The 20546-nt window shown below is 47.5% G+C and overlaps 1 protein-coding gene across 2 annotated transcripts in view; it reads left to right on the top strand.

The window, feature by feature from the left end:
• Window positions 1-15632: 15632 nt before the first annotated feature.
• neil1 (nei-like DNA glycosylase 1) overlaps window positions 15633-20546 on the top strand; it is a 17590-nt gene continuing 12676 nt past the window's right edge. For both annotated transcript variants that reach the window (XM_060914896.1, XM_060914894.1), the window contains exon 1: window positions 15633-16324. In XM_060914896.1, the coding sequence (XP_060770879.1) occupies window positions 15873-16324 (452 nt within the window). In that variant the 5' untranslated portion in view covers window positions 15633-15872. The remainder of the gene's footprint in view (window positions 16325-20546) is intronic.

The raw sequence follows: 20546 nt of genomic DNA, 5'->3' as shown, positions 1-20546 counted from the left end.
TCTCCATCCTTGATTCTTGTATGCTGCATAAATGGGAATAAAAAATATAAATTTTTGAGAGTTAAAATTGACTGCAAAGTTGGCATTCGAGCTGCCTCGCTGAGCCAGCCAGCCCTGAGTGCGTGACATCACAGCAGGAATCGGTTTTAAGGCCGAGGCCTTTGACAGCTATAGACCAAAGTCATATAAATAAAAATTTATGGTGAAAGTAAGAAATACCGTTACCGACTTGCTCAACTAAGACTGATTTGACTTCACTGATTGTGGGTTGACTCTCATTAAAACAGGATAGGTGTTATAACTTATGCAACATACATGTACATGCATGCATTTTCACTGATAAAGTGTAAAAAGCTAATTAAATAATCAGATGAACTGAGACAATCACATTCTGAAGCAAATTAAATAATCTTATACCGGTAACTTAAACACACAATACAAGTTACATGTATTAATCTAAATGCAGGTAAACAACGTGTTTTTTTTTTTTAATCCAAATAAGAGTTAGAGCTTACCCATCTGTGTTCTCGCTTCTTGAAGGCTGATCTTGTGGCCAGTTGTTTTTGAAACAAACAATCTGACTTTCAGTTCTCCGTTCATTCGCTTCTTCCGTGCAAGGGTGAGATGGCAGCAATATCCAGTTTAGAAATCAGATGGCTGCTCCACTCATTCACTTTTCTTCATACTGTGCATTCCACCATTACTGCTTGGCTCAGGCAATTACTAAAACCCGGGACAGAACGGGATGTTACCAGTTTTAGCAACAATTGCAGGGAGGTCACTGCCTGAGTGATATGTCCCGTCCCGGGTTTTAGCAACAACCCTCGGCTCACTCGGGGAGGACTGGTGCAACTGAACTCACTTTCCTTTTTAAAAAATTAATTAATTAAATAAATACTTTTCTTTTCTTGTAGTTTTCTTTTCCTTTAATTGTTGGTACTGCACCCTCTTTCAATACGGGCTTATAGCCAACGCAACTCAACAGATCAGAGGTCTCGTACGAGTCTTCAGTAAAACGAGCAGAGGAGAGACCACTTCATAGGCGCCCAGTGTGCCCATGAACTTCTTGCAAAAGGCGTCCAAATCTTTGTAGTTTGAACATTCTTGGGCCATGAATGCAATGTAAATCCACCTTCTGTCGTGTTGCTGCACCCGCCAGCAACATATCTACGTGGCATGGCGATAAATTAGCTCAAAATGGAGGATCGGCGTCGCAGTCAGCTGTGTGTTTTAGTATAGCGGAAATGGCGATGAGACCGATAGCCTTCCTGCTGTGACGTTACCTAACTAAAGTAATGGAGCAAGTTGTAGCCTCTCAGCTTCATACTTTCCTTGCTCGTAATGATCTCTATGAACCCTTTTAGTCAGGCTTTCGCAATCTGCATAGCACTGAATCTGCTCTCAAGAGTTGTTAATGACCTTCTGCTCTCAACCGATGCTGGTCATCTCAATGTCCTTGTTCTCTTGGACCTCACAGCTGCCTTTGACACTGTACATCATGAGAGAGTCTGGAAATGAGTATCTTCTTTTGGTATTACTGGCTTCACTTTAGCCTGGTTTCAGTCATATCTAGCAAACAGGCAACAGTTAATCTCTATTGGTGTTCATAAATCATCCACTGTTACTGTTGCTCAATGTGTGCCTCAGGGTTCTGTCCTTGGTCCCCTTCTTTTTATATGTTTCTCCTATAGGCCAGATTATTCATAACCATGGCCTTAACTTTCATTGTTATGCTGATGACATTCAAATCTACATCACTATTACCCCTTCCATAGCCTCTGTTCAGCTGCTAAGGACTTGCATCACTGACCTTAAGCAATGGTTGCATAAGAACTGCCTTAAAGTGCATATAACGGGTACATTCAGGAGCAAGATCAATGTAATTCTCCTATTTTATATTAAACTTTGGTCAAATATCTGTCACATTTTTGCATTTTGTCCAATTTTTTTACCTTGCGCAATACCAGAAAAATTCAGTTGAAACCAAGCCATTTGAGGCAAATTCATCTGCCTCTGAATAAACTTGTCATTTGGATTTCCTGGGAAACATTGATTTTCATGACGTCGTGTGCACGACGCCTCCCTCTGAATCCTACGTCAGCGCTGGTTTGTTTATGAGAAAACGACTGTAGGAATCAGAGTGGGTGGGTGGAGCACAGAAGCACGGCAGGCCAGAGCTGAGTTCTCAAAACTCTTTATTTGTAGCTTTTCACACTCTCCCAGCCACACACGCACGCACACACACTGCAAAAAATGATATCTTAGCAAGTGAAAATATCTTGAAAATAGTTGAAACGATCTAGCATTTCTTATTAGAAGAAAACAAGACACCAATTTTGAGATTATTAAACCTAGTTCTAGATTGCAACCAACTTATTCGAAGATGTTTTACCAAGTGTAATTATCTTACTGCACTGGCAGATTATTTCACTTGATTATAGTCAAAATGTTCTCAAATTTATTATGTTTTTCCTTATATTAGGATGGCTAGTTTTTGCAGTGCACACAAGTGTTCTGGTTGGGGAGAGAGCTCCCTTCCTCTGCTCTCTCCCTCTCCTTTTATAGGGCGCGGTCACTGGGGAAGACACACAAACACAGGTTAACTTACATCAAGTGCAGTGATTCTGCCACTTACCTTCCCTGACTCCGCCCTCCATTCACAGACCAATGCTTGACCACGCCCCCGCTGCCACATACCCCCACTACCCGACTCAGGCCGGGGAGCCGTCCGGCCTGCAGCAGACTCCCCCCCGACAGGAGAGGAAATCCACCACGACCATCTGCGCCCCCGGCCTGTGGACCACCTTGAACTTAAACGGCTAGAGTGCCAGATACCAACGGGTGATCCGCGCGTTGGCATCCTTCATGCGGTAGAGCCACTGGAGGGGCACGTGGTCTGAACAGAGGGTGAAAGGGCATCCCAGTAGGTAGTACTGGAAGGCGAGGACCGCCCACTTGATGGCAAGGCACTCCTTCTGTATGGTGCTGTAGCGGCCCTCACGCACCGACAGCTTCCTGCTGATGTACAGCACTGGACGATCCTCCACCTCCTGGGACAGAATAGCCCCCAGCCCTCTGTCCGACGCGTCCGTCTGCAAAACAAAGGGGAGAGAAAAGTCAGGGGAGTGTAACAGTGGCCCCCCCACACAGTGCAGCCTTTACCTCAGAGAAAGCCTGCTGGCACTGCTCCGTCCACTGGACCGGATCTGGTGCCCCCTTTTTAGTGAGACCAGTCAGCAGGCTGGTGACGTCCGAATAATTAGGTATAAACCTACGATAGTAGCCAGCCAGCCCCAGGAACTGTCTCACCCCCTTTTTGGTCTTGGGCCTCGGGCAGGCTGCAATTGCTGCTGTCTTATTAATTTGGGGACGCACCTGCCCATTGCCCAAGTGGAAGCCCAGATACCGTACTTCCACCTGCCCAATCGCACACTTCTTCAGGTTGGCTGTGAGACCTGCTCACCTCAGCGACCTAAGGACGGCCCTTAGGTGTTCTAAATGCCGCGGCCAGTCATTACTATACAGTAGATTATGATATCGTCCAGGTATGTGGCCGCATAGGTGGCATAGGGGTGGAGGACCCTATCCATAAGCCGCTGGAACGTAGCGGGCACCCCAAACAGCCCAAAAGGAAGTGTGACAAACTGGTGTAAGCCAAACGGTGTGGAAAAGGCCGTTTTCTCTCGGGATAATGGAGTTAAGGGGATCTGCCAATATCTCTTTGTCAAATCCAGTGTCGAATAAAAACGAGCCGTGCCTAGTCGCTCAAGCAACTCATCAATACGAGGTATTGGGTACACATCAAATTTAGACACTACGTTGACTTTAAAAAAAAAAAAAGATTTTTTTTTGGCTTTTTTCACCTTTATTGGATAGGACAGTGTAGAGACAGGAAGTGAGCGGGAGAGAGAGATGGGGAGGGATCGGGAAATGACCTCGGGTCGAAATCAAACCCGGGTCCCCGGATTTATGGTATGGCGCCTTAGCCAGCTGAGCTATGACGCCCCCAAGCGTTGACTTTTCTATAGTCCACACAGAACCAGACTGACCCGTTGGCCTTAGGAACCAAGATCACCGGGCTGCTCCAGTCACTGTGGGACTCCTCGACAATGCCCATTTCGAGCATTGCCTCGAGTTCTTCCCGAACCACCTTTTTCTTGTGTTCAGGCAGCCTGTAAGGGCGGCTGCGCACTACCACCCCCGGGGGCGTCTCAATGTGGTGTTCTATGAGGCGGGTGCGGCCGTGCAGGGGCGAGAACACATCAGAAAATTCTGTTTGCAACTGGGCAACCTCTGTGAGTTGGGTTGGGGAGAAGTGGTCTCCACAGGGGACCGGAGTGGTAGTCAATGTTCCCTTTTGAACCTCCGGCCCCAGCTCCGCCTTCTCTGGAACCAATGACACTAATGCCACGGGGACCTCCTCGTTCCAAAGTTTTAGAAGATTGAGGTGGTAAATCTGTAACATCCCACCCCTGTCCATTTGCCTCACCTCATAGTCGACGTCCCTGACTCGCCGTGTGACCTCAAAGGGCCCTTGCCACTTGGCAATCAATTTGGAGCTCGACATGGACAACAGCACGAGTACTTTATCTCCCGGTGCGAACTCCCTAAGGCGCGTGCCCCTGTCGTACAGGCGGATTTGCCATTCTTGGGCCTGCCGCAAATTCTCCTGGGTTGGGGGGGGTGGAGTTTTGCTTGTTTAAGGTCCCACCTCCCAATTTTCCCACAGTACATCTAGAATGCCCCGCGGCTTACGCCCATATAATAATTCGAACAGGGAGAACCCCATGGAGGCTTGTGGGACCTCTCACACTGTGAATAACAGGGGCTTGAGCCATTTATCCCAGTTGTGTGCGCCCTCGCTGGTGCGGATCGGCTTAATTCCCAGTAACCCATACAGTTCGCTCAGTGTGCGTGACATAAATGTAGTGCCTTGATCAGTCAGAATCTCTTGGGGGATTCCAACTCGGGAGATGATGCAGAAGAGTGCTTCCGCAATACTATGTGCTGAGATATTGCGAAGAGGCACTGCTTCCGGATATCGCGTTGCATAGTCCACCAGAACTAAAATAAAGCGATTATCTTCGTGTTGACCGATCTAATGGCCCAATGAGATCCATCCCAATTCTTTTGAACGGGGTCTCAATTAATGGCAGAGGGCGCAAAGATGCTTTTGGAATGGCCGCTGGATTTACTAACTGGCATTCGCGGCACGCTGTACACCACCTACAGACATCGCCGCAAACCCCTGGCCAATAGAACCAGGCCATTATTCGGGCTAGTGTCTTATTCTGCCCCAAGTGTCCAGCCATGGGATTAAAGTGAGCTGCCTGGAATATAAATTCCCAGCGGCTCTTTGGGATCAAAAGCTGTGTGATTGGCTCCTTAGTCTGAGCGTCCTGCGTCACTCAGTATAATCCAGTGGTTCCCAAAGTGGGGGGGTGCGCAGAGCCATTGCAGGGGGGGCACGGATGGAATGAATGAATCAATCAATAAATTACACTGCTAGCATAACATGGAGAAGTTTTTGGTGGGGGGCGCAGGGCTCCCACGTAAACGCAAATCAGAGGATGAAGCATCGCCAAATGTGCTTCCAAAGCAAGTTCATTCCAAGGCAAAGACAAGAAAATATGACGACACATATCTTGTCTTTGGCTTCACCTGTACAACGGTGGGTAATGAGGAGAGACCGCAGTGTGTTGTCTGTCTTAAAGTGCTAGCTGGTGAAAGCTTGAAGCCGAACAAGCTAAGACGCCACTTGGAGACAAAACATCCAGAGCACAAAGACAAGCCAGTTGAGTTTTTCAGACAAAAACTCGTAAACTGCCGTGCTCAACAGTCCCTATTTACTAAAGCTGCATCCGTGCCGGCAAATGCTCAACTCGCCTCATATAAAGTTGCCTACCAAGTGGCACAGGGTAAAAAGCCGCACACAATAGCGGAGGAATTAGTACTTCCCTGTGCTATGGACATGGTATCAATTATGCTTAATGACACTGCAGCCAGCAAACTAAGGGCTATTCCTCTGTCCAACACCACCATCGGCAGGCGCATTTATGACATGTCAAAGGACATAGAGGAGCAGCTTAATGACAAAGTGCGTGACAGCCGCTTTTCTCTTCAGATGGATGAAGCCACTGACAGTAACAAAGACTGTTTATTAATTACTTACGTCAGATTCATAGATGGAGATGACATGAGGGAGGAATTGCTTTTCTGCAAAAAAGTTACTGGCAGAGCCACAGCAGAAGAACTGTTTAAAATCATTGACTCTTACTTGAAAGAGGCCAACCTGAAATGGGAGGACTGTGTGGGGATCTGCACTGATGGGGCACAGGTTATGGCTGGGAAACGGGTAGAGCTGCAAGCGCTCATCAAGCGCATCTCCCCCAATGTGCAGTGGATGCACTGCATGATACACCGCAAAGCACTGGCATCTAAACAGCTGAGTCCCGAGCTGAATGATGTAATGACCGACGTTATTGCCACAGTCAACTACATCAAAACACGGCCTGTCAAAGCCCGGATTTTTTCGGCACTGTGCGAGGAAATGGGCTCCGACCACACAGCTGTTCTGTTTCACAGCGAGTCCCGATGGCGGTCACGTGGGAAGGTGCTGTCCAGGGTCTTTGAACTGCGAGATGAAATCCGCATCTTTTTGAAGGAAGAGGGCAATGATCTTGCCCACAAATTTTACTGTAACAAGTTCCTCATGAAACTTGCATACCTCAGTGACATGTTTCTGAAACTCAATGAAGTGAATTTGCAGTTGCAGGGCACAAATACACACCTCCCACATCTGGCAGATAAAATCACATCATTCACCAGAAAACTTGAGATGTGGCTGCAGCGAGTGAAGGTTGGAAATGTGGACTCATTTGAGAACCTGAAATCATTCACTGAAGACAACAAACTGCAGAACACAGTGATCCCATGCATGAAAGCACACATCTCTGCCCTTCAGAACCATTTCCAGAAATATTTCCTGATGCAGGATCCCAAAGAATATGACTGGATCCGTGACCCCTTCAGTGCAACACCACCTGCCGACTTCAGCACGTCAGAGGAGGAACAGTTCATTGATGTCACCTCTGATTCAACAATGAGGCTGCAGTTTCAGTCAAAGACACTGGCTACATTTTGGATTGGAGTGGAGAAAGATTACCCACTGCTAGGTAAGAGAGCCCTGGCCATACTTCTTCCTTTTGCCACACCCTACCTATGTGAGAGAGGTTTTTCTGCTGTGGCCTCAATCAAGACAAAATACAGATCAAAGCTGGACATTGCCACTCTGAGTTCATTTTCAATCTCAAAACTGCAACCCAGATTTGAGAAGATCTGCAGCATGAAGCAGGCCCACACCAGTCACTGAAAAGATGCGAGGATTAAAGGTGTCATTTTTGCACAACAAATCTTTAGGTTTTTGTTTTTTTCTTCTCAGGGAGTTGGTCATGTTTTAAAACCCATTTTTGCAGAGAGGCAATGTTTGAAAACTGCATTGATAATGTTGAATATTAAAAAAAGAAACCTGTTACACAGTTAAGGTGCTTGAAAACAGTTATACTTAAAATAATTTTATTGCAACCTGTAGTTTATGGCAGTTTACTTTTATTTGTTCAAAAAAGGTTGAGGTTTGTATTAATAAACTGCAATGAAGTCTGAAAACAAAATGTGTATGTGTGTCCTGTTTATCTTTTTTTTTTCTCTTTTTGTCGGGGGGGGGGGCGCAAAAATTTCTTATCTACCAAAGGGGGGCCCAGCAGAGAAAGTTTGGGAACCACTGGTATAATCTATCCTTAATAATGGAAAAACAGGGGAACGACGGGGTGGCGTTTGGCTGGAGCGTTTGACCATCGATTACTCTCACTTGGTCAAACGCATGCCGCAGAGGCTCGTCTCACGACTGCTCTAATGGGAAATCCGCAAGGGATCCCCCGAGAGAGGGAGGAGGAGCCTGCTGCTCCTCACTCTGACGCGGTGATGACGTAGACGGCTCTGTGACAGCTGTTCCCGCCAATGCCACACCGGGCCCTCCCCCTGCTGAACTATGGCAGGCCCCACTCTTCACTAAATGAGTCATTAATTCCCGAAATCCCGGCCAATCAGTCCCCAAAATTATCGAGTGGGTAAGGCAAGGATTAACCGCCGCCTTTACTCTAAATTTCTCCCCTCGAAATAGAATGTGGACTGACACTAAAGGGTAGTTGTGAACATCCCCATGCACACACAACACCTTCACCAATTGTGCTCTCCCCAATACCTCGTCTTGCACCAGGCTTTGGTGGACTGAGGTCTGATTACAGCCGGAGTCCACCAAAGCCTGATACATATCCCCTTGGATACTCACCGGTATGCGATACGCTCCGGCCTGATCGAGGGCGGTCCCTGGCGCGTCGGGGATCCGGACCACCACGCCCACCTCCATTGCCGAGCACTGATGCTGGAAGTGCCCCGGCTCCCCGCAGCACCAGCAAACCAGCCCAGGCTCTCTCTCTCTGCACCAGTGTTCCGGAGCTCACTCACCTGAGGGGGGGAGGAGAGACAGACACGGAAGTGGGAAACGGCAGGGCACTGCGGGTGCGGTGGGCCGGCTGGGGTGGAGCCAGCCCCTGCCTCCACGGTGGGAGAACGGGGCGAGGACGAGGAACAGAAGGGGAGGGGGAGAGAGGAGAGGGGAGGAGACATGCTGTCCTGCTGTCGGAACAGCCGCCAAGTGGTCCTCCACCAGCTCGATGGCCTGATCCAGCGACGCTGGGCGATGGCACTGGACCCACTCCGCTGTTCCTTTGGGAAGTCGGGCGGTGAATTGTTCCAGCGCCACCAGATCGACAATTCTCTCGGCGTCGCGATTGTCGGCCCTCAGCCACCGCCAGCAGGCGTCCCGGAGTTGCTGGCCAAATGCGAACGGCCGGCCAACCTCCTCCAGGCGCAGAGCGCAGAAGTGCTGCCGTTGTTGTTCCGGGGTGCGCCCCACACGCTGGAGGACGGCCGGGCGGAGGTCGGCGTAGACCAGCCAGCTGTTGGCGGGGAGCTGTAGTGTGGCCAGCTGCGCCTCGCCCGTTAGCAGGGGGAGGAGGCGTGCTGCGCGCTGTTCCACCGGCCAGCCCCAGGCCTCTGCTGCCTGCTCAAAGAGCGCGAGGAAGGCCTCGGGGTCGTTGTGCAGGCCCATTTTCGTTAGGGTGAGGTGGGGAGGGCCTGTGGAAGTGGTGGGCCCCGCCGACGCGAGTAGGTGCCGAAATGCCTGACGATCTTCCTGCTGCGCCAGCACCAGGGCCTCGAACCTTTTGCTCCTGCTCCTTCCGGAGGGCAACCAGCGCCTGGTGCTGGCTCTGTTGGGCCGTGGCGAGGGCATGGATCAGGTCCTGGAAGGGGGAGGACTCCATGGGGCTGTTCTCCTCTGTGCTCCGGTCCCGGGTTTCGGCACCACTGTAGGAATCAGAGCGGGTGGGTGGAGCACAGAAGCACGGCAGGCCAGAGCTGAGTTCTCAAAACTCTTTTTATTTGTAGCTTTTCAGCTTTTCACACTCTCCCAGCCACACACACACGCGCACACACACAAGTGTTCTGGTTGGGAAGAGAGCTCCCTTACTCTGCTCTCTCTCTCTCCTTTTATAGGACGCGGTCACTGGGGAAGACACACAAACACAGGTTAACTTACATCAGGTGCAATGATTCTGCCACTTACCTTCCCTGACTCCGCCCTCCATTCACAGACCGCCGCTTGACCATGCCCCTGCTGCCACAACGACCTGGTGGTTTTCTGCAAATTTCTTCAATGTTATCATGTAATTATTAAAATGATTAACAGATGTATCGTAGGAAGGTGGAGCAACACCAATCTTGATGGGATTAGTACTCAATGTTTTCCAAAAGACCGGACAATGAGAGAGAAATGGGAGCGCTTGGTCTACACAGGCTATGCACTGAAACTATGCAAGCTCGCACAGCCTGCTAGTGCTTCCGCAGGTAATGTCACGAATCTGGCTCCAGACTCCCTTGGGATTTTTTCAGATGCGTTTTGTTATTTTATTTTTTTTCTGCTGTAGACAGATGGCCTTGTGCAAAATTACCCTTCTGGATGAGTATGTAAAGGGACATACTTTCATATAAAAAAAAAAAAAACGAAATTGGTCCAGAATATGCACTTTAAACTTAATGCTAGCAAAACGGAGGTTCTATTAGTAGGTACCAAAAGACAGGTTCTGAACTTCTCCAGTTTTACTATTGATGTCGATGGTGTGTCTATAAGTGCTTCCCAAGTTATAAAATACCTTGGAGTTCTCTTTGACTCTACCCTTATGTTTGAACCCCATTTTAAACTAATTACAAAGAATGCTTTCTTTCACCTCCACAATATTGCACGTCTCCGCCCTCTTCTCTTGGAAACTGATGCCAAAATGTTGGTCAATGCGTTTATTTTTTCTCGTCTTGACTATTGCAATTCTCTCTTTTATGGTCTCCCTGCCACATTGCTCAATCGCCTGCAGTACATCCAAAACTCAGCAGCTAGAGTCCTCACACTCACCAAGCGCACTGCTCACATTACTCCTGTTTTACAGCAACTGCATTGGTTGCCAGTTATCTCTCGGATTAAATACAAAATCTTGCTTTTAACCTATAAAGCTCTTCATGGTTTCACCCCTTCCTATCTCTGTGAGCTAATTCATTTGTACTGTCCCTCCCACTCCCTCAGATTTTCTATCTGTAGACTTCTGACTGTTCCACGTTTTAAACTGGTATCTATGGGTGGCAGATCATTCAGTGTTGCTGCTCCTAAACTTTGGAACTCATTACCACAATCGCTTCATGACTGTTCCACTCTCTCTTCCTTCAAAGCTAACTTGAAAACTTTTCTCTTTACCTCACACTACTCTTCCTAGCGTGGCTTTTTTTTTGGGGGGGGGGGGGGGTTACTCCTGTGTAAAGCGTCCTTGGGTTTGTGAAAGGCGCTATATAAATTTAACTTTATTATTCTGTGGGTGGTAGAAAAGGGCAACTGGACTTGCTTGAAGATTCTTGAAAACGTTTCACCTCTCGTCCGAAAGGCTTCCTCAGTTCTGTCTGACTAATAGGGAGTATCAGATATTTATCCTCTCCTGGATCAGAATCAGAATTCTGATGACAAGTTCATCTAAGGTGTCGTTGAGGCATCATGTTGGTGTGGGTCACTGGAGGCTGTGTGTGAACGGCGAGTCATTAGGGTGATCAAAGGATTGCCCCTTAGGGTGATCAATGGAAAGCTGACTCTCTCTGTCCTGGCAGGGGAACAACAACCGGTCAGACCCACCAAGAGCTGAGGTGGAAAAATACTGGAAAGACATATGGGAAAGAATGGCATCGCACAACACCGATGCCCAATGGTTAGTGGACCTAAGAGCTGACCACAGCAACCTCCCAGAACAAGAACCAGTAACCATCTCAATGGCAGACGTCCAAGAAAGAGTGTCAAAGATGAAGAGCTGGACAGCACCAGGCCCCGATATGATCCATACGTACTGGCTGAAGAAGCTAACTGCACTTCATGAACACCTAGCAGCACAGATGAACCAGCTGCTGAGGGATGGAACCCACCCAGAATGGCTAACCCAAGGCAGGACAGTCCTAATCATGAAGGACCCCCAGAAGGGACCCATCCCATCCAACTACCGGCCAATTACCCGTCTCTGCACAACATGGAAGGCCCTGTCAGGCATCATTGCGGCAAAAATGAGTAAGCATGTGGCTCAATACATGAGCGAGGCACAGAAAGGAATTGGCAGTAACACCAGAGGAGCCAAGCACCAGCTACTGGTCGATAGAACAGTTGCCCGAGACTGTAAGAAGAGACAGACCAACCTGTGCACTGCCTGGATTGACTACAAGAAAGCCTATGACTCAATGCCACACACATGGATACTGGAATGTCTGGAACTGTATAAGATCAACAGGAACCTAAGGACCTTCATCCAGAACTCAATGGAAATGTGGAAGACAACCCTAGAGGCCAACTCAAAACCCATTGCCCAAGTCAACATCAAGTGCGGCATATACCAAGGAGATGCGCTATCACCACTGCTGTTCTGCATAGGCCTGAACCCCCTCAGTCAGATCATCACGAAGAGCGGCTATGGGTACCGATTCTGTAGTGGGGCAACAATCAGCCACCTGCTCTACATGGATGACATCAAGCTGTATGCCAGGAACGAGCGAGAAATAGACTCGCTGATCCACACCACCCGGATCTACAGCGATGACATAGGGATGTCATTCGGATTGGACAAGTGTGGCCGGATGGTCTCAAAGAGAGGCAAGATGATCCGGACTGAGGGGATTGACCTACCAGAGGGCAACATAGGTGATATCCAAGACAGCTACAAGTACCTTGGCATCCCACAGGCTAATGGAAACCATGAAGAGGCCACAAGGAAGTCAACCACAGCCAAATACCTCCAGAGAGTAAGGCAGGTCCTGAAAAGTCAGCTGAATGGTAAGAACAAGGTCCGAGCCATCAACATGTACGCAATACCAGTCATCAGATACCCCGCTGGTATCATAAACTGGCCAAAGGAGGAGATAGAAGCCACAGATATCAAGACTAGAAAGCTCCTCACCATGCATGGAGGGTTCCACCCCAAGTCCAGCACCCTGAGACTATACACTAAGCGGAAAGAGGGAGGCCGAGGGCTAGTGAGCATCAAGACCACGGTCCAGGATGAAACATCGAAAATCCGAGAATACATCAGAAAGATGGCCCCAAAGGATGAACTGCTCAGGCATCAGAACCCTGATGAGAGTGCAGAGGAGGAGGAGGAACAGACAACCTGGAGAGACAAACCCCTACATGGCATGTACCACCGTCAGATAGAGGAAATGGCTGATATCAAGAAATCCTACCAGTGGCTGGATAATGCAGGACTGACAGACAGCACAGAGGCACTAATCATGGCAGCACAAGAACAGGCCATAAGCACAAGAGCCACAGAGGCCAGGATCTACCAGAGTAGATCAGACCCAAGATGCAGACTGTGCAAAGAAGCCCCTGAAACAGTCCAGCACATAGTAGCAGGGTGTAAGATGCTAGCTGGATCAGCGTACATGGAGAGGCACAACCAAGTGGCTGGGATAGTATACAGGAACATCTGCAACCAGTATGGAATAGAAGTACCCAAGTCCCAATGGGCCATACCACAGAAGGTGGCTGAGAACAACAGGGCCAAGGTTCTGTGGGACTTCAGCTTCCAGACTGACAAACAGATCCTGGCTAACCAACCGGACACAGTGGTGGTGGACAAAGAGCAGAAGAGGGTGGTGGTGATAGATGTGGCGATCCCAGCCGACACCAACATCAGGAAGAAGGAACATGAGAAACTTGAGAAGTATCAAGGGTTGAAAGAGCAGCTGGAACGGATGTGGAAGGTCAAGGGTTGCGTGGTCCCCGTGGTAGTGGGGGCACTTGGGGCAGTAACCCCCAAACTGGGAAAGTGGCTCCAGCAAATCCCAGGAACAACATCTGAAGCCTCAGTCCAGAAGAGCGCAGTCCTAGGAACATCGAAAATACTGCGCAGAACCCTCAAACTCCCAGGCCTCTGGTAGAGGACCCGAGCTTGAGGATGACATGGATACCACCCCCCCGCCGGGGGTGAGGAGATTTTTTTTTATGAGTGTGTGTATATGAGTGTGCATATATGGTAAAAGAACAGCAACTGTACCGGCTGAAGGTCGCGCGGGTCTCTGTATATATATGAGTATATTTAGTGGGGTACCACTAAATATACTCACAGTCAATAAAGTATATACGGTTTTGAATGGTGATGTTGGTTTTAATTTGAAATAAAATGATGAAAGAAATAATGCAGATAAAACTAAATCTTTGATGTGAATACTCTATTCAGAATTTGGCAAAAATTCTGCAAATTTGTGGAAAAATGGCAGCTTGATCTGGGACATGATAAATGGTTGACTACATTGCATTCCCTTCAAAAGGTTGTAGTCCACTTAAAAGTCTACAGTTATCACTAACTGTATTTTAAGTTGTAACTTTATACACCTAAGGATTGGTGCGCTCACAGAATAATCATAACCGTAATAAAACATCATGCAAAATATTTGATCACCATTGTAACTCCATTTTCCGCATACCCAAAACCAATACGATCGTGTGTTTTGATCTAAACGGAAAGCCTCAGGGTCAAGGTCACTACCTCACCAAAAGTAGTAAATTAAAATCACTACACCATATAAAAATTTAGTTATAAATCTGTGATTGTTTTTTAAAATGAAAGCTGAAAGTTAGGTATCGAATATGTTTCTTACAGAATATGTTATGATGGTAGCTGGTCTTGTATGAATTTCTGAGCTATAAAATGAGTTGTGGTCTATTTTTTACCGTCGCGTGTTATTTGTGTGCGGGGAAGGACACACATTAACAATTTGCATGTGTAGAATGGAATTTTCCACTCCAACAGGTAGAAGTTGATTGTGCTTCCATTTGTGGGCTCTCTGTTACGCGGGAGAAGGTGATCTGTTCGGATGTTATCATTGAAAAGGTGAGTTTTGACAGTTTTGTTTTAGTCTTGCAGTATAAGGCAATAGAATGTTTCTTTTTCATCTTACTTTCATATTTCGTAGTGTTTGCGTATTTTTGGCCAATATTTTGCAACCATGGTCAATTTGGATCGAACTTTTGATAGAATCTACGGCCAGTCATTTTGCCCCGCCCCCGCCTCGCACTCCGTCCAGTGCGGTAGTGATGTTCCGTTGCTCGCGCGCCGCAACAGAGACCCACGCGACCTTCAGCCGGTACAGTCGCTGTTCTTTTACCAGCGCTGTTATTCTCATCTTTCTGGTGTGTTCTTGATTTTTCCATTGTGTCCTATTTTGCCATATCAAATACCCAAAATGTATCATATTATTCATATTTAAGTGAATAATCAATTCAGTCATCATAACTGGGCATTTTTAACCCAAGCAATCATCTCATCTCATTATCTCTAGCTGCTTTATCTTGTTCTACAGGGTCGCAGGCAAGCTGGAGTCTATCCCAGCTGACTACGGGCGAAAGGCGGGGTACACCCTGGACGAGTCACCAGGTCATCACAGGGCTGACACAGACAACCATTCACACTCACACCTACGGTCAATTTAGAGTCACCAGTTAACCTAACCTGCATGTCTTTGGACTGTGGGGGAAACCGGAGCACCCGGAGGAAACCCACGGGGAGAACATGCAAACTCCGCACAGAAAGGCCCTCGCCGGCCCCGGGGCTCGAACCCGGACCTTCTTGCTGTGAGGCAACAGCACTAACCACTACACCACCATGTTGCCCGATAAATGCAAAAAAAAAAAGTAAAATTAGAAAATTTATTTTTTGACCATAATGTCCCAAATGAGAGACCAGATTCTGAGACAGACCCATATGCTTCAAGTACTTAAGTATTAAATGGTCAGAGATTCTTCAAGTAGCCTATAGATTAGAAGGTTGTTTTTTATAAAAAAAAAAAAAAAGAAATTACTCGTAATAATTCTGAAAAGATTTAATACTGTACTATGACTTGAGAGAAACCTAGCTTAGCTTAGCTCAGGGGGAAACCCCCCTCAGACAGAGGGACTGCTGAGAAACTACATTTCCCATCAAACTACACTTTCCTCTTCGTAAACATGGCGGTGTTGTGGAAAACAGTGTGAGTAAATTGTGCTAGCTGACAGAAGTTTTTGCTGGTTGATACCGACTACAACTGTTACAAAAACGGCTGGAATGTGCAACAACTTGGACTGAATCTTTCGACACTTGTTCAATTATCTTGCAAGTTGCACTGGGTTGTAGGACTCATCCACAGCACACTCGGAGTTTACACACGCCGCTAGGGTCGAGTTGATGTGAATAGCGTCCACAATGCCAGAGGGTCCTGAGCTGCATCTGGCCAGTGTGTTTGTGAACACGGTTTGTGCAGGTGTGGTGTTCACCGGCGCTGTGGAGAAGTCTGAGGTGAGTAAAGGACCCGAGGTGCCGTTTGCCAGCGATGCTTACCGAATCAGTGCCATGGCCAGAGGAAAAGAAGTGCGACTCACACTCACCCCGGTCAAGACTGACACACGGAGGGAAGGGAAATCAGGACTGGACCACGCGCCTGCGCATGTCGTCTTCCGGTTCGGGATGTCAGGCTATTTCCGCTTCACCGCGGCATCAGAACTCCCCAAACATTCCCATCTGCGATTTTACACCAGCGAGGCTCCTCAGAGAGTGCTGAGCTTCGTTGATGCCCGCAGGTTTGGCAGCTGGGAGCCCAATGGAAACTGGCAGAAAGACCGAGGCCCCTGTGTCATGTTTGAGTATAAGAGCTTCAGGTGGAGGCTGTTCACTTCATCTGCTGATAACTATATTAAAGTGCTGATGACACGTTTTTGACATCTTTGGCGATGTTTTATAACATAAAAAGTAATTCCCGATGATCCATATATTAATTCACGAAGGCGCCTATTTTACAAGTTATGATAAAAAACGCGGCTATTTGGGCAAATTTGACGGGGCTGCAGCACCCAGGAGGAGGAGGAGCTATATGACGTCAGCAAAAGAACCTTCCTCCTAACTTACCAGTTTGTTGTTGATGCGACAGGTGTTCAGTTTGTCATTATTAGTATTATTATTATACATTATTATATATTAGTGCTGTCAAGCGATTAAAATATTTCATCGCGATTAATGTCGCGACTGTCATAGTTAACTCGCGATTAATCGCAATTTAATCGCACATTTTTGTCACATGAAAAACCATTGTAATTCTCTTATCAGCATAAAAAAGTGAATGGGCTTGCTCACCGTTCGAACTACGGGGGTACACGGGGGATCCGAGATCCCCTGAAACAGACATGAGATCCCTTGAAAACATGATTTGGGAAATATTGGGGGGTCTCTAAAATATTGGCAAAATGATGTTTATTGACATAGCAATCGTGTGTAACGGGAAGCATTTGCATATCCGAAGTGAGCGCGTGATGGAGAGCCGTGCTCTGAGACAAGCGCAAGCACCCCCCCCCAAGGTAAAATAAGGGACCCCCCGAAAATATTGGCATAGTTCGAACACTGGTTGTACCAATGTTTTTTTTTTTTTTTTTTATTGCAGAGCATAACACGTCTTGTCACAGCCACTGCAAAGTGGGGCTGGAGCTGCCGATGGGAAAACGAAACCTAAGCCGAGCACCGTGGCTCTTCGGGGGAGGGCAGAGGACTCTGGCTGTGCGGGGCATGGCATCATGTCACAGAGCGTTAATCTCGCGATAAAAAAATTATCGCCGTTAAAATTGAGTCAAGTTAACGCGTTAATAACGCGACATTTTTGACAGCACTATTTTATATATATACCGTAGTTATTATGCCTTCGCGTTGTGTTGCCGGCTTTTGCTCCAAAACCTACAAGGATGGGGTAAGTTTATTCAAGTTTCCCAGAGATCCCGAGCTGCATGCGAAGTGGGTGAAGCAAGTCAGGCGCACTCGTGACAAGTGGGAGCCCTCACCAACATCCGTCCTGTGCTCTGAACACTTCGATTTGGATTGTTTTGATACCCTTCCCAGCTTAAAAGAATCTCTTGGGTGTTCAGTTCAGCACAAACGTGTGTTACTACCATCAGCAGTGCCTACACAGTGTTGCCAGATTGGGAGGTTTCCCGCCCAGTTGGGCGGTTTCAAGTGCATTTTGGTGGGTTTTGAACATATTTTGGGCTGGAAAACGTCAGCAGTATCTGGCAACAGATACTGCTGACGTTTTCCGGCCCAAAATATGTTCAAAACCCACCAAAATGCACTTGAAACTGCCCAACTGGGCGGGATTCCTCCCAATCTGGCAACACTGCCAGTATTCCGGAGGGGGTCTACTAGTAGCTACGCCGAATCCAAAGACAGTCCTCCTGTCAGAACATGTGTTGTGAAACGACATAAGATAAAGGTACGTAGAGCTATAGATTGTACATGATAATCATAAATGTAATCATAAAGTCGGCGTGATATCAGTCATGTATTTGCTTGTGAAAGCTTGTGGTTTTCATGTAACTGCCGCCTAGCAATGAGAGGCAAAGGGTAAAGAGGGTAGGCTATCATAGATTCTATTCGGAAGAGATCAACACAATTCTAGACTCCCAGAAGAGGAAGAGCTAGCACTAGAGAGTTCACCGGCGTTTTCATGCGCCATTTCCATTGAGTAGAACCAGAGTAGAACAGCCAGTGAACCGCAGCGTGTTCTTCCGCTGACGTCACAACATGGCCGCGAGCCACGGAACCAGTTTTCTTGCGCTGTGCAATTAAAAGTTGGATATTTGCGTAACAACAGCTTCTTTTCACGTACTTATAACAGAAATCTAACATGTTTGCCATGTTGTATAGTTTATTTAAGAAATTGCATAGAGTCATGCTCGTGTCATCAGCCCTTTAAAGTGCCCCAGTTATGGACCCAACTTCATTACTTACAGTGCTCAGTGTAAATGAGTACACCCTCTTTGAAAAGTAACATTTTAAACAATATCTCAATGAACACAAACAATTTCCAAAATGTTGACAAGACAAAGTTTAATATAACATCTGTTTAACCTATAACGTGAAAGTCTCGTCTCATTATCTCTAGCCACTTTATCCTGTTCTACAGGGTCGCAGGCAAGCTGGAGCCTATCCCAGCTGACTACGGGCGAAAGGCGGGGTACACCCTGGACAAGTCGCCAGGTCATCACAGGGCTGACACATAGACACAGACAACCATTCACACCTACGGTCAATTTAGAGTCACCAGTTAACCTAACCTGCATGTCTTCGGGCTGTGGGGGAAACCGGAGCACCCGGAGGAAACCCACGCGGACACGGGGAGAACATGCAAACTCCGCACAGAAAGGCCCTCGCCGGCCACGGGGCTCGAACCCGGGCCTTCTTGCTGTGAGGCAACAGCGCTAACCACTACACCACCGTGCCACCCCCAAAGCTAAATTGTAGACTACAATCGCAGGTGAGTCTAATTAGTCATTACACAGGTGTCCAGCAGACAGTTGGCTATAAAAGGGTGTTACTTAAAGAAAACCCCTTCCCATTTCATGCTGTCAGCAATGGCACCACATGGAAGAGAAATGACACAAGACCTGAGAAAGAAAATAATTTCTTTACACCACAAAGGTGAAGGCTACAAGAAGATCAGCAAAGCTTTACTTATCAGTCAGAATACTGTGGCACGGTGGTGTAGTGGTTAGCACGGTCGCCTCACAGCAAGAAGGTTCTGGGTTCGAGGCCAGTGAGGACCTTTCTGTGTGAAGTTTGCATGTTCTCCCCGTGTCTGCGTGGGTTTCCCCCACAGACCAAAGACATGCGGTTAGGTTAATATGGGACAGGCTTGGGCTGAGGTGCCCTTGAGTGAGACCCCTAACTCCCAACTGCTCCCTGGGCGCTGTTAGCATGGTTGCCCACTGCTCTGGGTATGTGTGTGTGCTCATTGCTCACGTATGTGTTCACTGCTTCAGATGGGTTAAATGCAGAGAGGAAATTTCACAGGTGTGTGATGAATAAAGTTGTGCTTTCTTTTTTTTTTCTTTCTTGTAGCAAAAGTGGTACAAAAATTTAAGAAAGATGGAACTGCAACCATCTCACATGCCCCTTTTCCACCAAAGCAGTTCCAGGGCTGGTTCAGGGCCAGTGCTTAGTTTGGAACCGGGTTTTCTGTTTCCACTGACAAAGAACTGGCTCTGGGGCCAGAAAAACCGGTTCCAGGCTAACACCAACTCTCTGCTGGGCCAGAGGAAAGAACCGCTTACGTCAGCGGGGGGGCGGAGTTGTTAAGACCAACAACAATAACAAGACCGCGAAAGATCACCATTTTTAAGCGACGAGAAGCAGCAGCTGTACAAACGCGAAGTCATCCATTATTATTATTATTGTTGTTGTTGCTGCTGCTGCTTCTTCCGTGTTGTTTTTGCTTCGATATTCGCGCTAAGGTTTATGCAAACGTAGCGACGTAACTGACATATACAGCGACGTAATGACGTGGCTTCCTTTAGCACCGCGAGCTATGGAAAAGCAAACTGGTTCTCAGCTGGCTTGCAAGTTGAACGAATTGTGAACCAGCACTGGCCCCGAACCAGCCCTGGAACTGATTTGGTGGAAAAGAGGCAACAGAGACTTCCAGGTCGTCCACGGAAGTTAAAGGGCATATTCTGGACCAATTTCAGGTTTTGTTATATGAAAGTATGTCCCTTTACACACTCATCCAGAAGGGTAATTTTGCACAAGGCCATCTGTCTACAGCAGAAAAAAATAAAATAACAAAACACGTCTGGAAAAATCCCAAGCGAGTCTGGAACCAGATTCGTGACATCACCTGCGGAAGCGCAAGCAGGCGGCGCGAGCTTTGCACGATTTAAGTGCACAGCCTGTGTAGACCAAGCGCTCCCATTTCTCTCTCATTGTCCGGTCTTTTGGAAAACAATGAGTACTAATCCCATCAAGATTGGTGTTGCTACACCCTCCTACGATACATCTGTTAACCATTTTAATAATTGTGATAACGTTGAAGAAATTTGCAGAAAACCACCAGGTCGTTTT

Source organism: Neoarius graeffei, chromosome 2, assembly GCF_027579695.1.
Source record: "Neoarius graeffei isolate fNeoGra1 chromosome 2, fNeoGra1.pri, whole genome shotgun sequence".
Lineage (NCBI taxonomy): Eukaryota > Metazoa > Chordata > Actinopteri > Siluriformes > Ariidae > Neoarius > Neoarius graeffei.
Note: the sequence above shows the minus strand (reverse complement) of the source record. Positions and strands in the feature narration are given on the sequence as shown.